Raw genomic sequence first — 18,266 nt, 5'->3', positions numbered from 1 at the left:
AACGAATTTGTAGCAGTTCTGAAGCAAATGCTGTGAAGTGGTTCCTTCAGTTTAGAAATTAAGTTGAACTCATGAAGGCATAAGTCAGGGGAATGTAGCAGATGTGGTATAGCACTTAGCAGCCCATCAGTCAAACAAAGCAGTAACAGCTTGCGCTGTATGTGCTTAAGCATTGTCCTGCAAAATGATGGTCAGGTCCTGCAGAAAGTGTCATTACTTCTGTCTCTATGCTGTTCATTTTCGGAACACAACCTACGACCAGCTTAGAAACAGAAGTGATGACACTTTCTGCAGGACCTGACCATTGTTTTGCAGGACAATGCTCAAGCACATACAGTGCAATCTGTTGCTGATTTGTTTGACTGATGAGGCTGGTAAGTGCTATACCACCTACTGCACTTCCCTGACTTAAGCCCTAGTGAGATCATCTTGATTTCTAAACTGAAGGAAACACTTCACAGCATTCACTTCAGAACTGCTACAAATTCGTTGGGCAATAGACCGCGCCGCTCGAACTGTCAACACAACTGTCACTGCTAAGGGTATCCTACGACTTCCACATCGCTGGCAATGGGTTATACACAATGTTCAGTATAGCTTTAAACCTTAAACATATTACCATCTGGGCAATGAATATTTCAAGATATTTGCATCTGATGAGCAAAATCAGTAACAAATCAAACAAAACACTAACTGTGGCGGTTTTATCTATGCATTGATGGCTATCGTTTGTTGTGTCCATAGCAGTTGATGGCAGCATTTGTTAACTTATTAAACAGGTTTGTAACTGTTTAAGGACTGCTTATGTTATTATTGTAAGGTGTTCATGTAATACTTGCTGAAGTGTTATTTTTTTCTCAAAGTATTCTTATAAAATTTCACATGGATTAAATGAAAATGAGACAGACGGAAAAAAAGTAAGTAAACTGTTTATTATTTCAAAAGTTATTGCCATAATGTTAATAAATTTATCACACCGTGAGACAAAGTGGTCACTACCTTCATTGAAAAATGCTTGTGGTTGCCTACAGAACCATTATTGTACCCAGGCTTGCACCTATACGTCCACTCAGGCATGCACCCATACATCCGAAGCAAATCAACGGCCATGAATGTCTTTCTTCAGGGCTCCAAAAATATGGAAATGAACAGCTTAAAGTTACCGTTTCTGACTGGTTAAAGCCATATTCACAGTGACACTGACCTTTAGTTGAAATTATGCTTCTGTTAGGGTTTACCATCTTCTGGATAACTAAGCTTGCGAGGTGGGGTTTGAACTGCTGAGTAATTGTGGCATGTTTTCTGTCAACTCTACAGGGCTTGTCCAATTCAGACTAATTGCTATATTCATGGTAATCTTATTGTTTCTCAAAATGTCATCTCTAACAATAAGCACAACAATAAATACTCTAGCTGTTCTCATTTGCAGAAAAAAAAAACAAAAAATCATTGATAAAAGGAGATACCTATGTGAAAAAGAATAAAGGAAGTACTTTAATAATGAAACAATCAAAGAAATATCTGCATTTTCAAATGTAAATATTATAGTAAAACACTCACAGGTATTACACCAGCTTGCTGCTGCAATTGTTGAGCAATACTTTCAGCATAATCACTATGTGCAATGCCAGAGAGCTGTGCATTACTTTCATACATACGAAGCTCTGTAAGCAATGCCTGCTTCCTTGATAACAATTCCCTGACTGTCTCCTGTTCCACATTCACATCAGGTCTTGTTCCCATAATTTTTGCCTGTTTGTAGCCCCTCACTAAATAAGAAAAATACTTAAGATTCATCATATAACAATAATTAATATATGATAAATTTTGTCAGATGCAATTTTGAAATATACATCTACCTGATGAATCTTATCTCTAACAGTACACAATCAATTACATTTTGCAAAGTATCAGCAAGTGTTAGATCAAGATATTAATACCAGAATGAATTTTTCACCTTATAGCTGAGTGTGTGCTTGTTTTTTGAAACTTCCTGTTAGATTAAAGTGGTGTGTCAAATTGTAACTCAAACCTATAACCTCACCTTTTGTGGGCAATACTCTTACCAAATGAGCTATTCAGGCATGACTGTTAACCTGCCCTCGCGGCTTTGTTTTCTCCCAGTACCTCTCACTTATAATGCAGATCAGTTTGTAGGAACACTGCCTGTGAAAGCAAGGTACTGGGTTTGAGTCCCCATCTGGCACACAGTTTTAATCTGCCAGGAAGTTCCAAGATATTCACAATTTGGAAGAAATCTGCACACAGATGCCACAGAAAAGGCCAATCTGCATTGTTCTATTGGCAGAAAGAACAGGTAGCTTGTTTGTTGATTAATTATTTCAATAGAAACAAAGGTGAGTATATGTGCCTCGGAAGCAAACAACTTCAAAATTTGTGCATATCTATAGTTTTTCAGCACTCAAATTTAAAATTCAGATCATGATAAATTGCATTTTTTTACCTCTAATGAAACAAGCTTTTTGCTGATGACGCACAGGTTGAAACAACTCTCTCTCTCTCTCTCTCTCTCTCTCTCTCTCTCTCTCTCTCTCTCTCTCTCTCTCTCTCCACTCTACACACTATACTCCTGAAGAATGAAAATCCAGAGGAAATGTGGGACTGTGGGCCTTAACATGAATCAATTTTCTTTTAAAAGAAACAATACTCTCCCTCCCTCACCTTAGTGACACCTCAACATAACGTAGCCCGATATTTTTGTCCAAAGGTACAGGAAATATTACATCAGTGAGAGTCAACCTGGTCCATACCGCCCACTAGTGGATGTTAGAGTTTTCATAGACGGCAGCAGGCAGTAAGTATCTTAAAAACATTTTCACTGGGTTTTCATAAAATTTTGACAAAGTATTTGTTAAATAATTATTATTACTTGCTTTAACTTGGTGTAACTCTGCTTTATAAATTTTACAAGGAAAATTTACTTCCCTACTTTATAAATCATAATTATGGTGGAACTAGTGGGCAGTTAGAAGATTTTACTATGTTCAGAGATGCAAAAGTGTGCGGCAGATAAAAAAGGTTGACTACATTCGTATTACATGAGTAACTAAAATTAGGCATACAAATTCAGAATTAAAATGGTTGACTGAAAGCTCTTACCTTCTCCCTCAACAGTGCAAACAAGGAGGTCATTCTTTCCAACAAGTCGATAATCGCCTTCTACAATCCCTGCTATAGAATGAGGTAATGTATCCTTGAAGATGACTTCACCTGTTCTGCTATTTCTGGCATCCACCTTCCCATTTGTCCAACCAGTTATCAGTTCTTCCATACCATCACCGTCCACATCAAAGCTATAGATGATAATAGCACGACTTTTTGACTGTGAAAAACATACTTTGTTATCAATATTCTAACAGCATTTCCATCAAAACAAATATTACTGAAATACAAATGCACAACTACAGTAAAGAAAACATGATGTTCATAAAGGCATAATGACAGTCTGAGAAAGTACATCAATTAGTGAACACTCAAAGATATACTGCCTTGTAAAGGACAGATCAAGATAGCGCAGTGGATAAGGCACTGGACTTGCATATGGAAAAATCAGATTTCAAATCCTTCTAACACGTAACTACGTTAGATACTGAATCACACTGTAAAGTGATTAAGGCAGTGGAGTCACATTTGGAAAGAGTGGATTCTAAATCCCTGGTCATACCGGTTTTGAATATGTTGAAGGCATTCAATTTTCCTTCCTTCCACCAAGAAACGACTTTTTTTTATATAATGGCTGTCTTTTAACTTGAAGTAAATTTATTTTATCTCTAAATTTATTGAGCAAATTAAAATCCATAGCCACCACAGGAGACAAATCAAGTGTTACATTCAACTGCTGAAGGGTCTTACTTATTTTGAAACTACAAACATTGTTGCAATAAATGCTTCCAATTGAACTCCCAAACTGGCAGCAACTGAACACCACAATGAGTACAATACAAGACTTTCTTATACTTTCTGAATAGTCGTGACTGAATAATGATACTGATTGTTTTCCTTGAAACAGCGACAATCTACAAGAACCCAGGCACACTCGAAACAGAGTAATCCCAGTAATTTCCTAGCAGCAATTTCAAATTACTAAGGAAGTAGTAGTATACTCTCCATGAGGTCTTTGAGAAGATATGTTACATTTGAAATGTCAATTAAAAATAAAATAAAATAAAATAAAATAAAATAAAAACAAATAATAGGTGCCTCGCCCATTCCCATACCCCACCAAGTGTGGACCTCACTGTTGTGGAGTATGATATGTGCAACCACATCAGAAGGGTATTTGTCAAGAGGCCACATAACATATGATTCCCAAAGAGGGGGTAACAGCCTTTTCGGTACTTACAGGAGCAACAGTCTGGATGACTGATTTGGCCTTGTAGCAACAGCCAACAGGGTCATTTTATGCTGACACTGCAGCACAGCTGGAAGCATGAGTAAACTACAATCAATATTTTCCCCAAAGCTGTACCGGGTAAAATATTCTGGAGATAAAATAGTTCACCACTTGGATCACGAGTGGTGACTATAGTTCAATTCTTTTATCTTGGCGGCTCGCGCATGCCCGCCTAGACGCTGGAGATTGCTGCGTTGCCAGTTGCACACGACGCACGCGCCAATAGAAGCAGCGCCATAGTATAGCATAGTTCGCAAGCTTACGTGTAGGGGGGAGCGCGCAGTTCATGAAGTAAAGCCAACACGGCCGCATTAACCCTTTCGCTGCTACAAAGACGTGCTCCCTGCATTCCGCGCTGTCCGCGATTTTGTCACTGCACTGCTCGCATGTGCAGACACATTGTGTTCCAACTGCTTTGACACTCTTTTATCATTCGATTCCACAAAAACTATTTGGCTCAAAAATTAGATTTTTACCTATCTTCTTGACTGATACCTTCCCCCCATAAATGACTTAATTTTGTTTCGATGTTCAACGCAGTTATTATGCAGCATTAAATATAGTAAACCTTTGAAAGAAATTTTGAAGAGTTTGCAGAGGTAAAAGTCCATAGAGTATACTTTCCGTATGGTCGATTTTAGTTGCCACAATGTTGAGAATGAAATGTGGACAAGATACCTATATATTTCATTTAATTTAAGTACCACATAAGTGTCGTATGTAATATTGAGAAATATTCCACCTTTCGCGACTGTAACAAAAGTTTTACTTACACTGGGCACGTTTGGCTTTATTTTAAAGCACTTCAATCAATCAAAAGGAAGTAGACAAAATATATTAATCAAAACTGTGGACTTACAAAAATATTAGGACTTGAATATACCGTCTGTCAGTGAAGCGCTCAGAGCTATGTCAAATATAATTTTGTGTGTGGCACACACAAACAGCATTTATTTGCTAAAACACTGATGAGCCAACACAAACGTTGAATATTGTGCTACCGCAGCACAAAACTACGAAAGGTGACTTGGCAATGGAGGACACAAAATACAGTCCTCTTATGATGCTTCAAAAGAGAGAAACGCATCTGGTCTAAATAAGTCGCTTATTACAGTTGCAGAAGAGGGATATATTTCAATACCATTGGTAAAACTGCGACTGTGGAACAAAAACAAGAAATAGAACATGAATACCATTGTGTATGTGCCATACCTTTCACCGATGGAAGTGCTTTAAAATAAAGCCAAACGCGCCGTGTGTATATAAAACTTTTATTACATATAAAAACAAAGATGAGGTGACTTACCGAACAAAAGCGCTGGCAGGTCGATAGACACACAAACAAACACAAACATACACACAAAATTCAAGCTTTCGCAACAAACTGTTGCCTCATCAGGAAAGAGGGAAGGAGAGGGGAAGACGAAAGGAAGTGGGTATTAAGGGAGAGGGTAAGGAGTCATTCCAATCCCGGGAGCGGAAAGACTTACCTTAGGTGGAAAAAAGGACAGGTATACACTCGCACACACGCACATATCCATCCACATATGTGTGGATGGATATGTGCGTGTGTGCGAGTGTATACCTGTCCTTTTTTCCCCCTAAGGTAAGTCTTTCCGCTCCCGGGATTGGAATGACTCCTTACCCTCTCCCTTAATACCCACTTCCTTTCGTCTTCCCCTCTCCTTCCCTCTTTCCTGATGAGGCAACAGTTTGTTGCGAAAGCTTGAATTTTGTGTGTATGTTTGTGTTTGTTTGTGTGTCTATCGACCTGCCAGCGCTTTTGTTCGGTAAGTCACCTCATCTTTGTTTTTATATATAATTTTTCCCACGTGGAATGTTTCCTTCCATTATATTAAACTTTTATTACAGTCGCGAAAGACGGAATATTTCTCAATATTACATACGACACCTATGTGGTACTTAAATTAAATGAGATATTGTCATACAGTAAATATTATATGAAATTTAGGTATCTTGTCCACATTTCATTCTCAACATTGTGGCAACTAAAATCGACCATACGGAAAGTATACGCTATGGACTTTTACCTCTGCAAACTCTTCAAAATTTCGTGCAATGGTTTACTACATTTAATGCTGCACGTCAAAACAAAATTAAGTCATTTATGGGGGGAAGGTATCAGGCAAGAAGACGTGTAAAAATCAAATTTTTTGGCCAAATAGTTTTTGTGAAATCGAATGATAAGTGTGTCAAAGCAGTGGGAACACCATGTGTCTGCACAGGCGAGAAGTGCAGTGATGACAAAATCGCGCACAGCGCGGAATGCGGGGAGCACGTGTCTGCAGCAGCGAAAAAATTAATGAAGAGGCAAAGCACTAGAAATTTCATTCAAACGAATAAAATTCGTGAAGTACGGCACTCCAATATTGTTTTTAAAGAAAGAAAATTTTAAGCACCGCACAAGGTTTGAACTCACTACCTTTCACTTGGCAGCCCAACACCTTAACCATTCCGCTACTTCAGCTCATTGATCAGTGTAACTCCATAACGACTCTAACACCTCACGCAGCTACTTATAAACACTGTTGGTATGACTATGAATTACTCACGCTTCGTCGAAGTACAATAGGAAATAAACAATTACCGATGTTCTTTATTGCGAAAAAGCAGTTCGTGAGATTGAAACAAACACCTTTCCTTGCTATAGCCTGAATTAGGAGTCTTGTTGCTTGTTTGGTTTAATTAATTAATAGAATATGAAGCAATTGGTATAAAGAATGCTTTTTCCAAACTTTCTGTAAAAGAAAGTCTGCTATCAAGACATTGCTTTTGTTATATTACTTTATTTATGAATGAACGTTTCCAAAACTGAACACACTCGTCCGTGCTCTGCACTGCTGTCGAGATCTGGCAATGTCGTTCTCTGTTCATTGGCTGACTGTGTTTTGTGACGTCAGATGCACAGAACGAACCTAAACTCGGCCGCCAAGATATATGACGCGCACTTTAGTAAGGAGGATGCTGTCATAAAATCAAATCTAGCATTGGACTGATAGAATCTCTTAATCGTGTAGGAAGGTTAGAGAACTTGAAACAGAAATATATATGTGGAAGTTAGATACAGAGGGAATTAATGAAGCATGGTGGTAGAGAGAAAAAGACATTGGGTCAGAAAATACAGGATTATTAAGATTGAATCAAACAGACGTTATGCAGGAGTAGGTCTAATAATGCAGGGTAAGTACTGTGAATAGTGCAGTGAATGGATTTCATAACCAAAATATACACAGAGCCACAACCCACTACAGCAATATAATTGTAAGAAATTGTTCTTTTCCCATATTTGTCATTCAAAAAATACAGGGTCATCTTATATTCAAAGATTAAACTATTGCTGCTCGGATCAATATTTTTGTGTTGTTTAACATATTAATATAAGGGTCATCTTACATTTAAAGATGAAGCTTTGGCCATTGAGGTCAGATGCAGGTTGATTCTGAAGAATTTGGAAGAGTTCAAAGGAGAACAGAGACATCAGCCTGGCTGTGGACTAGGATGTGTGTGTGTGTGTGTGTGTGTGTGTGTGTGTGTGTGTGTGTGGCGAGAGGACAGCAAACCTCATTGTGCTACCAACCAGGGTATGTTAACTGTGTACCTTGTCTTTTTATGAACACCTGTCACATTTAAAATGCAGTTGCCTTAACCCATTTGTAGGCAGTATCAAAGTGACTTTAAAATTGGACAAATATTCAACAACAGTATACATTTCTGCAGGAGACAGTAAAAGTCTACATAGAGGCCAGTTTCACACGTGTTTCATGCAGCAATGTTGTCAAAGCTTGCTGTGAGGTATGATGGAACAAAAGGGGGTGTGTCAGCTGCTGGTTCTACACAGCCAATGAGAGAGAAATAAGCAGACGACATGTTTGGAAGCAAAAGACAAAGGAATACTGTCACATTCTCACATCAATATGGATGTGAAATTCATTACGTATTCAAAAACAGCTGTGTTCTCAAGTCCCGCTATAACCACAACCTTGGAAATTGTAACAGTCACATAAATGTGACAACCATTTCATTGTTGCTCATATATAGAAATAAATTGCCTCTTTTCTCACCTTTCATTGGCTAGTGAAACTATCATCCCAAGTACAGTGGTGGTGGTGATCATGACGATATAAATCAATGTAAACTATTCTTTTTTGCATATTTTATTTCTCAGTGTATTATCAAAATGTAGACATGGCGTAAGTTTAGAACAGGTATAATGATTACTTTTTACATCAATAAAACAGTCTGTAATTTTGATTAATCAAAATATATTAGAAATAAAATTTTCCTCAAAGTGCCTTCTCATACTCAGGTAAATACAGTATGCTTGCCTACTGGATCTGAAGATAGTGAAGAAACTGAACCAAATCAGATAAATATATTATTGTCTAAATTATGGAAAATGAAAAATTAGCTATGATGCATGACTGGAGTTCAAGAGCAGAAAATCAAATAGGAATTACAGGCCCATATTACTAACGTCGATTTGCAGTAGGGTTTTGGAACATATATTTTATTCGAATATTATGAAGTACCTCAAAGAAAACGATTTATTGAAACATAGTCAGCATGGTTTCAGAAAATATCATTCTTGTGAAACACAACTAGCTCTCTATACTCATGAAGTAATAAGTGCTATCGACAGGGGATGTCAAATTGATTCCATATTTTTAGATTTCCAGAAGGTTTTCGACACCGTTCCTCACAAGCGTCTTCTAACCAAACTGCATGCCTACGGAGTATCACCTCAGTTGTGCGACTGGATTCGTTATTTCCTGTCAGAAAGGTCACAGTTCGTAGTAATAGATGGAAAGTCATCGAGTAAAACAGAAGTAATATCCGGTGTTCCCCAAGGAAGTGTTATAGGCCCTCTATTGTTCCTGATCTACATTAATGACATAGGAGACAATCTGAGTAGCCGTCTTAGACTTTTTGCAGGTTATGCTGTCATTTACCATCTTGTAAAGTCAACAGATGAGGAAAACAACTTGCAAAATGATTTAGATAAGATATCTGTATGGTGTGAAAAGTGGCAATTGACCCTTAATAAGGAAAAGTGTGAAGTTATTCACATGAGTACTAAAAGAAATCAGCTAAATTTTGATTACGCGATAAGTCACACAAATCTGAAGGCTCTAAACTCAACTAAATACTTAGGGATTACAATTACAAATAACCTAAATTGGAACGATCACATAGATAATATTGTGGGTAGAGCAAACCAAAAACTGCAATTCACTAGTAAAACACAGAAGGTGCAACAGGTCTACTAAAGAGACTGCTTACATCATGCTTGTCCGCCCTATTCTGGAGTACTGCTGTGCGGTGTAGGATCCATCTCAGGTGGGACTGGCGGATGACATCAAAAGAGTACAAAGAAGGGCAGCTCATTTAGTATTATTGTAAAATAGGGGAGATAGTGTCACAGATATGATACGTGAATTGGAGTGGCACTCATTAAAACAAAGGCATTTTTCATTGCGACGGGATCTTCTCATGAAATTTCAATCACCAGTATTCTCCTCCAATTGCGAAAACATTCTGTTGGCACCCACCTACACAGGCAGAAATTATCATTACGATAAAATAAGAGAAATCAGGGCTCGCACAGGAAAATTTAAGTGCTCGTTTTTCTCGCGTGCCGTTCGAGAGTGGAACAGTACAGAGAGAGCTTGAAGGTGGTTCACTGAACCCTCTTTCAGGCACTTTATTGTGAATAGCAGAGTAATCACGTAGATGTAGATGTAGAAAAATTAGTAGGACATGGACTGATGGAATGGAATGAAATGGGAAGGTGTTCAGTAGAAGGCTGCAGAATACAATTTATTCACTGCTAATACATGCTTTAGGAATCATGGAAGAAGTTATTGTACATGGTAGAGACAGTTAAACATACAATACATAATCATAAGACAGATATAAAAGCATGATTCTGAACTGCAAAAAATTTCCAGGAGTGCATGGGGACTCTGGCCATAAGTTATTAGTTATGTAATGCAGATTAAAGTTGAATAAATTGCAGGATGGTTGGATTTAAGGAAAGAGCAGCTAGATACGTTGAATCAACCAGAAAGTTTTGAGAATTTCAAAGAGAAATGGTTCAAATGGCTCTGAGTACTATGGGACCTAACATCTGAGGTCATCAGTCCCCTAGAACTTAGAACTACTTAAACCTAACTAAGCTAAGGACATCACACACATCCATGCCCAAGGCAGGATTCGAACCTGCGACCGTAGCGGCCGCGTGGTTCCAGACTGAAGCGCCTAGAACCACTCGGCCGAGCGGTTCTAGACGCTACAGTCTGGAGCTGCGCGACCGCTACGGTCACAGGTTCGAATTCTGCCTTGGGCATGGATGTGTGTGATGTCCTTAGGTTAGTTAGGTTTAAGTAGTTTTAAGTTCTAGAGGACTGATGACCACAGCAGTTAAGTCCCATAGTGCTCAGAGCCATTTGAACCACTCCGGCCAGCATTTCAAAGAGAGCCTGTGGTAATGACTGTCTGAAGTAGACAAAAGAAATGTAACAGAAGATGAAGTGATAGCAAAGAGAGGAAAATAATGAATATAGCAGAGGAACAGCCAGGGGAAAAAATCAAGGTCCAATAGTAACACTCTGATAATGCACATGACATTGTACGTAATTGATGGAAGGAAAAAATACGAAAATGCGCAAATGATGCAGGCAAAATGAAATGAATACAGAGGTGCAAAGACTGAAGTTAAAAAAAAAAAAAAAAAAAAAAAAAAAAAAAAAAGCGAAGCAGGAATGGCCAGAAGAAAAATGCGGAGCTGTAGAAGCATACATGAATGACGAAAACATAGGTGCCATGTAGTGGAACATAAAAAATAAACCTTTGGAGAAAAGAGAAGCAGCTGCATCAATATCAGGATCTCAGATGACAAGCCTGCACTAACTTGTGAAGGGAAGATTGAAAGGTGTAAGGAATATTTAGAACTGCTACACAAAGGACCAAACCTTGTAGACAACATTATCAGAAAGGAAAAGGAAGTGGATGAAAAAGAGATCTGGGATGCAATGCTATGAGAAGAATTTGGCAAAGTACTGAAAGACCTAAAGTTAAAAGAAGGAAATTACTAAGAATCATGGGAGAAACAACTGTGACAAAACTGCTCCACCTGGTATTCTGGACAGCTGAAACACCCTCGGACTTCAAGAGGAAATATATAATTTAAATACCAGGAAAGGCAAGTGCTGAAAGGTTAGAGTATTATCAAACCGCCAGTTTAGTAAGTCATAGTTACAAAATAGTAACATGAATGATCTTCAGGATAATAAAAACTTACTATGGAAGATAAATTTGTGATCTAGAGAAATGGAAAAATATGTCAGGTGATACTGACCATACAAATGAAAAATCTATATGTACAGCATTTGTTGTTGTTGTTGTTGTCCTCAGTCCTGAGACTGGTTTGATGCAGCTCGCCATGCAACTCTATCCTGTGCAAGCCTCTTCATCTCCCAGTACCTACTGCAGCCTACATCCTTCTGAATCTGCTTAGTGTATTCATCTCTTGGTCTCTCTCTATGATTTTTACCCTCCATGCTGCCCTCCAGTAGTAAATTGGTGATCCCTCGATGCCTCAGAACATGTCCTACCAACCGATCCCTTCTTCTAGTCAAGTTATGCCACAAACTCCTCTTCTCCCCAATTCTATTCAGAACCACCTCATTAGTTATGTGACCTACCCATCTAATCTTCAGATTTCTTCTGTGGCACCACATTTCAAAAGCTTCTATTCTCCTCTTGTCTAAACTATTTATCGTCCATGTTTCACTTCCATACATGGCTACACTCCATACAAATACTTTCAGAAACGACTTCCTGACACTTAAATCTATACTCGATGTTAACAAATTTCTCTTCTTCAGAAATGCTTTCCTTGCAATTGCCAGTCTACATTTTATATCCTCTCTACTTTGACCATCATCAGTTATTTTGCTCCCCAAATAGCAAAACTCCTTTACTACTTTAAGTGTCTCATTTCCTAATCTAATTCCCGCAGCATCACCCGTAATTCGACTACATTCCATTATCTTCGTTTTGCTTTTGTTGATGTTCATCTTACACCCTCCTTTCAAGACACTGTCCATTCCGTTCAACTGCTCTTACAAGTCCTTTGCTGTCTCTGACAGAATTACAATGTCATCGGCAAACCTCAGAGTTTTTATTTCTTCTCCATGGATTTTAATACCTACTCCAAACTTTTCTTTTGTTTCCTTTACTGCTTGCTCAATATACAGATTGAATAACATCGGGGAGAGGCTACAACCCTGTCTCACTCCCTTCCCAGCCACTGCTTCTCTTTCATGTCCCTCGACTCTTGTAACTGTCATCTGGTTTCTGTACAAATTGTAAATAGCCTTTTGCTCCCTGTATTTTACCCCTTCCACCTTCAGAATTTGAAAGAGAGTATTCCAGTCAACATTGTCAAAAGCTATCTCTAAGGCTACAAATGCTAGAAACGTAGGTTTGCCTTTCCTTAATCTTTCTTCTAAGATAAGTCATAGGGTCAGTATTGCCTCACATGTTCCAACATTTCTACGGAATCCAAACTGATCTTCCCCGAGGTCGGCTTCTACCAGTTTTTCTATACATCTGTAGAGAATTCGCGTTAGTATTTTGCAGCGTTTATAGATTTAGTAACAGCTTCTGATGATGTTGACTACAAGGTGTGGTTGGCATGTTTAATATTGGATTTGGCATGATTAACTTGAGATGAGACTGGGTGCCCTTCCTACTGTCATCCCATGACATCCCTCCCTCCCTCCTTCCCCACAGAGGGAATGTATGTACCCCATGTGTGTAATGTTATCCTTGGGAAAGAGTGTGGACATTTTGTCATGTTTAGCAAATTGCCAGGCTTGGGTGGTGGTTGTTGGTATGTTTAAGGGGGACTAAACAGCGAAGGTCATCAGTCCCCCATTCCAAAATCAGGCGAGCCCAAAATCGACGGAGCATGTAAAAACCAAAGGGGGAGGAGACGTCCCCCCAGGCGCTAAAAGCACACAAATGCAGCAACAAACACTACAGACAAGAACAGGACAGAGGAACACCAGACAGAAAGAAACAGAAGAAAGGAAGATGGCCGGAGACTGGTTGACTGACCACGAGATCAAAAATGGGAAAGAGTCAACCATCTCACGGCACACCAGAACAGCAACAGACACAAGGACAATAGACACAGAAAGGGAAAGGCGCAGGACCTCCCTAAATCGAACCATAAAATGGACTACCACGGATAAAATTTAAAACGGTATCAGCCATGGAGGCATCGTCGGATAAAACCAAAGCCAAAGTGCCCGGGAGATTAAAAGATTGCCGGAGTGTGCGCAGTCGAGGACACTCCAGCAAAATGTGGCCGACCGTCAGCCGGGACCCACACTGACACAAGGGGGGATCCTCCTGACGTAACAGATGGCCGTGCGTCAGGTAGGTATGGCCGATGCGCAGCCGACACAGGACTACCGAGTCCCTGCGAGAAGCCCGCAGGGAGGAACGCCACACATCGGTCGTCCCCTTGACAGCCCGTAGTTTATTCGGGGCTGTCATGCCACGCCACTCAGGAGCCCACATCCCAAGTACCTTACGGCGCAACACCAGCTGCTGGTCGCGAGCCGTAAGGCCGATCTCCAAAGCTGGGGCGTCTATCGCCCCTTTGGCCAGCCTGTCAACACGTTCGTTCCCCGGGATGCCAACGTGACCTGGCGTCCAAACAAAAACCACCGAACGACCAGAGTGGGTAATGGTGGAAACAGACTCCCGAATAGAGGACACCAGAGGAGAAGAGGGATAGCAGCGATCGATGGCCTGAAGGCTGCTCAGGGAGTCACTGCAGATGACGACGGACGCATCTGAGCAGGAACACATATGCTCAAGAGCTCGCAAGATGGCCACCAGCTCTGCAGTAAAAATACTGCTGCCAGCCGGCAAGGAGCGTTGCTCAACATGGGCAGCGTGAGCAAAAGCGTAGGCAGTGCGACCATCAACCAGGGAACCATCAGTGTAGACAGGCTCACAGCCCGGAAATGAGGCGAGGAGCGCAAGAAAACGGCGACGGAGGGCCACAGGCGGAACCGAGTCCTTGGGTCCCTGTGCCAAGTCCAGACGGATGGACGGCCGGGACAAACACCAGGGAGGCGTAGGTGCACGGACCCGGAAGGGAGGCGGAAGAGGGAAAGAACCCAATTCCGACAGCAGGGACTGAACGCGGACAGCGACGGAAAGCCCAGACCTAGGTCGCCGTTCAGGCAGATGGAGGACCATGGCAGGGAAAAGCAGGCGACGATTGGGATGGCCTGGCGAGCAATGCACGTGAACAGCATAGTCGGCGAGCAGACGATGGCGGCGAATCCGCAGCGGGGGAACCCCGGCCTCCACCAGTAGACTATCCACAGGGCTCGTACGAAAAGCGCCAGTTGCAAGCCGGACCCCACAGTGGTGTATGGGGTCTAACAACTGCAACACTGAGGGTGATGCAGACCCATAGGCCAGGCTCCCATAATCAAGCCGAGACTGCACAAGGGCTCTGTACAACCGCAGCAGCGTGCAGCGATCTGCACCCCAAGACGTGTGGCTAAGGCAGCGGAGGGCGTTGAGGTGCCGCCAGCATTTTTGCTTCAGCTGAGTAACATGAGGAACCCATGTGAGCCGGGCATCAAACACGAGTCCCAAGAAGCGGCAAGTGTCCACCACTTCAAGCAGGTGGCCATCGAGGTAAAGTGCAGGATGAGGGTGGACCGTCAGACGCCTGCAGAAGTGCATAACCCGAGTGCAGCAGAGAACTGAAAACCATGAGCCAGAGCCCATGATGCTGCCTTGCGAACGGCGACTTGCAGCCTGCGTTCGGCGACTCCCGTAGTCGTGGAGCTAAATGAGATGCAGAAGTCGTCGGCATACAAAGAAGGAGACACCGACGACCCCACTGCTGCAGCCAGACCATTAATGGCCACTAGAAATAACGAGACGCTCAACACCGAGCCCTGCGGGACCCCATTTTCCTGTATATAAGAGGAACTAGAGGTGGCACCGACTTGCACCCGGAAAGAGCGGCGCAATAAAAAGCTTTGAAGAAAAGCCGGGAGCCGACCACGAAGACCCCACCCATGCAACGTGGCGAGGATGTGATGCCTCCATGTGGTGTCATACGCCTTCCGCAGATCGAAAAATACAGCAACAAGGTGCTGACGTCGGGCAAAAGCCGTACGGACAGTAGATTCCAGCCGCACCAAATTGTCCACTGCAGACCGGCCCCGACGGAAGCCACCCTGGGACGGAGCGAGGAGACCGCGCGACTCAAGGACCCAACACAAACGCCGCCCCACCATACGTTCGAGCAATTTGCACAAAACGTTGGTGAGGGTAATGGGACGATAGCTGTCCACCGCCAGTGGGTCCGCACCGGGCTTCACGATGGGGACAATAAGACCCTCTCTCCATTGCGACGGGAACACGCCCTCGCTCCAAATGCGGTTAAAGATGGTGAGGATGTGTCTCTGGCAGTCCCTGGAGAGATGCTTCAGCATCTGCGCGTGGATGCAGTCCGGTCCTGGTGCTGTATCAGGGCAATCGGCGAGGGCAGCGAGGAGTTCCCTCTCGCTGAAAGGAGCATTGTATGTTTCATAATGACGCGTGTGGAATGAGAACGGCGTCCGCTCGGCTCGCTCCTTTAGAGAGCGAAAGGCGGGGGGATAGGATGCAGTCGCAGAGCTCTGAGCAAAGTGCGCGGCTAGCCGTTCAGCAATGGCGGCAGCGTCCGTGCAGACAGCGCCGTCCAAGGAGAGCCCAGGGACACCCACAGGGGTCTGGGAGCCATAAATCCGCCGGATCCGGGACCACACGTGCGAGGACGAGACACGGGAGCCCAGGGAGGAGACGTACCTCTCCCAGCACTCCTGCTTACGCCGTGCAATAAGTCGAGGGGCGAAGGCACGGAGCCTCTTAAAGGCGATGAGGGTCTCCAGAGACGGGTGCCGCCTATGACGCTGGAGAGCCCGCCTACGGTCGCGAATAGCCTCAGCAATCTCCGGCGACCACCAGGGGACAGCCTTCCGCCGAGGGAGGCCAGAGGAACGGGGGATGGTAGCCTCGGCCGCTGAAATGATGGACGTGGTTAAAACACAGACCACCTCGTCAATGTCACCCTGTGGGGGAGACGCAATGGTTACAGCGGAAGTAAAAGCTGGCCAGTCAGCCCTGTGGAGAGCCCAGCGGGGCAAGCGCCCAGAAGAATGACACTGTGGCAGTGACAAATAGATGGGAAAATGGTCACTACCACACAGGTCAGGATGCACCCTCCAGTGGAGGGATGGGACAAGTCCAGGGCTGCAAATAGAGAGATCGATGGCCGAGAACGAGCCGTGGGCCACACTGAAATGTGTGGGAGCACCGGTGTTCAAGAGGCTAAGGTCAAGCTGAGCCAACACATGCTCCACGGCCCGACCACGATCATCGGAGACACTCCCACCCCATAGAGGGTTGTGGGCATTGAAATCGCCCAGCAGCAAAAAAGGTGGCGGCAGTTGTGCTATCAGAGCAGCCAGGACATGCTGCGCGACAGTACCATCAGGTGGAAGGTAAATACTGCAGACGGTAATGGCCTGGGGCGTCCACACCCGAACAGCGACAGCCTCTAAAGCTGTTTGTAGAGGCACAAACTCGCTGTGAAGAGAGTTCAGGACATATATACAGACGCCACCAGACACCCTTTCGTAAGTTGCCCGGTTCTTAAAATAACCCAGATAGCCACGGAGGGCGGGGGTTCGCATTGCTGGAAACCAAGTTTCCTGCAGAGCAATGCAAAGGAAAGGATGACGGCTGATAAGTTGGCGGAGCTCAGCTAAATGGTGGAAGAAACCGCCGCAGTTCCACTGGAGGATGGTATTGTCCATGGCTGAGAAAGGCGTGAAAGGACTGGGAAGGCAATTTACGCCGCTCGTTCACTCACTGCCACCGATTCAGTACCCGGACGAGAGGCATCCATGGCGTCTGAGGGACCAGCGAGATCAAGGTCCTCAGCGGACGCTAGAATCTCGACTTCATCCTCAGATGCAGAGCGCGAAAGGTGCGGTGGGGTTGGTGCCACCGCAAGTTCTTTAGCCTTAGAGGTCTTTCTCTTGGACTTCTCTCGCTGAACCTTGGGTTTCACCGGCTGGGAAGGCTTCACCGATTCAGTCTCCGGGACAGAGGAGGATCGTGAAGCCCTACGCCCGGCTGCTGGCGAGGACTTATGCCACTGGTGGCCGTCATCCTTCCCGCTGGGGGAACCCTGGGAAGGGAGCGTCCCAAGGGAACTCTTACGGGCGAGAGTAGCCGAAGAAGTTAGGCGCTTCTCCGGCTGAGAAGCGGGGACGGACGTCCCCGACGGGTGGGAGGAGGTTGCTCCTGAGGTAGGTGGTGCAGGAGCAACCGGTTGGGGAGAGCCCCCCACGGGCAAGGGGGCAGAAGGAGTCGTACTGCGTATCGAGCTGGCTGGAAGTCTCGCAACTGATGGAGCTAGCACAGTTGTTGTAGCAGCTGCATACGAAGATGTCATTCTCACAGGATGGAGTCTGTCATATTTCCGTTTGGCCTCAGTATAGGTCAGCCGGTCCAGGGTCTTATATTCCATGATTTTGCGCTCTTTCTGAAAGACTGTGCAGTCAGGCGAGCAAGGTGAATGGTGCTCCCCGCAGTTGACACAGATGGGAGGCGGGGCACATGGAGTATCGGGATGAGACGGGCGTCCGCAATCTCGACATGTGAGGCTGGAAGTGCAGCGGGAAGACATATGGCCGAACTTCCAGCACTTGAAGCACCGCATCGGGGGAGGGATATA

At 43.6% G+C, this 18,266-nt stretch overlaps 1 protein-coding gene across 7 annotated transcripts in view; it reads right to left on the bottom strand.

Moving 5' to 3' along the window:
- LOC124555569 (Bardet-Biedl syndrome 2 protein homolog) overlaps nucleotides 1–18,266 on the bottom strand; it is a 180,522-nt gene that overhangs the window by 67,790 nt on the left and 94,466 nt on the right. For all 7 annotated transcript variants that reach the window (XR_006968563.1, XR_006968564.1, XM_047129529.1 and 4 more), the window contains 2 exons: nucleotides 3,121–3,343; nucleotides 1,561–1,769 (listed from right to left, as the gene is read on the bottom strand). Coding sequence is in view for 5 of the 7 variants with exons in the window: in XM_047129529.1 (XP_046985485.1) it covers nucleotides 1,561–1,769; nucleotides 3,121–3,343 (432 nt within the window). In the remaining 2 variants the exon portion in view is untranslated. The remainder of the gene's footprint in view (nucleotides 1–1,560; nucleotides 1,770–3,120; nucleotides 3,344–18,266) is intronic.

The sequence above is a fragment of the Schistocerca americana genome, chromosome X (assembly GCF_021461395.2).
Source record: "Schistocerca americana isolate TAMUIC-IGC-003095 chromosome X, iqSchAmer2.1, whole genome shotgun sequence".
Taxonomy (NCBI): Eukaryota; Metazoa; Arthropoda; class Insecta; order Orthoptera; family Acrididae; genus Schistocerca; species Schistocerca americana.
Note: the sequence above shows the minus strand (reverse complement) of the source record. Positions and strands in the feature narration are given on the sequence as shown.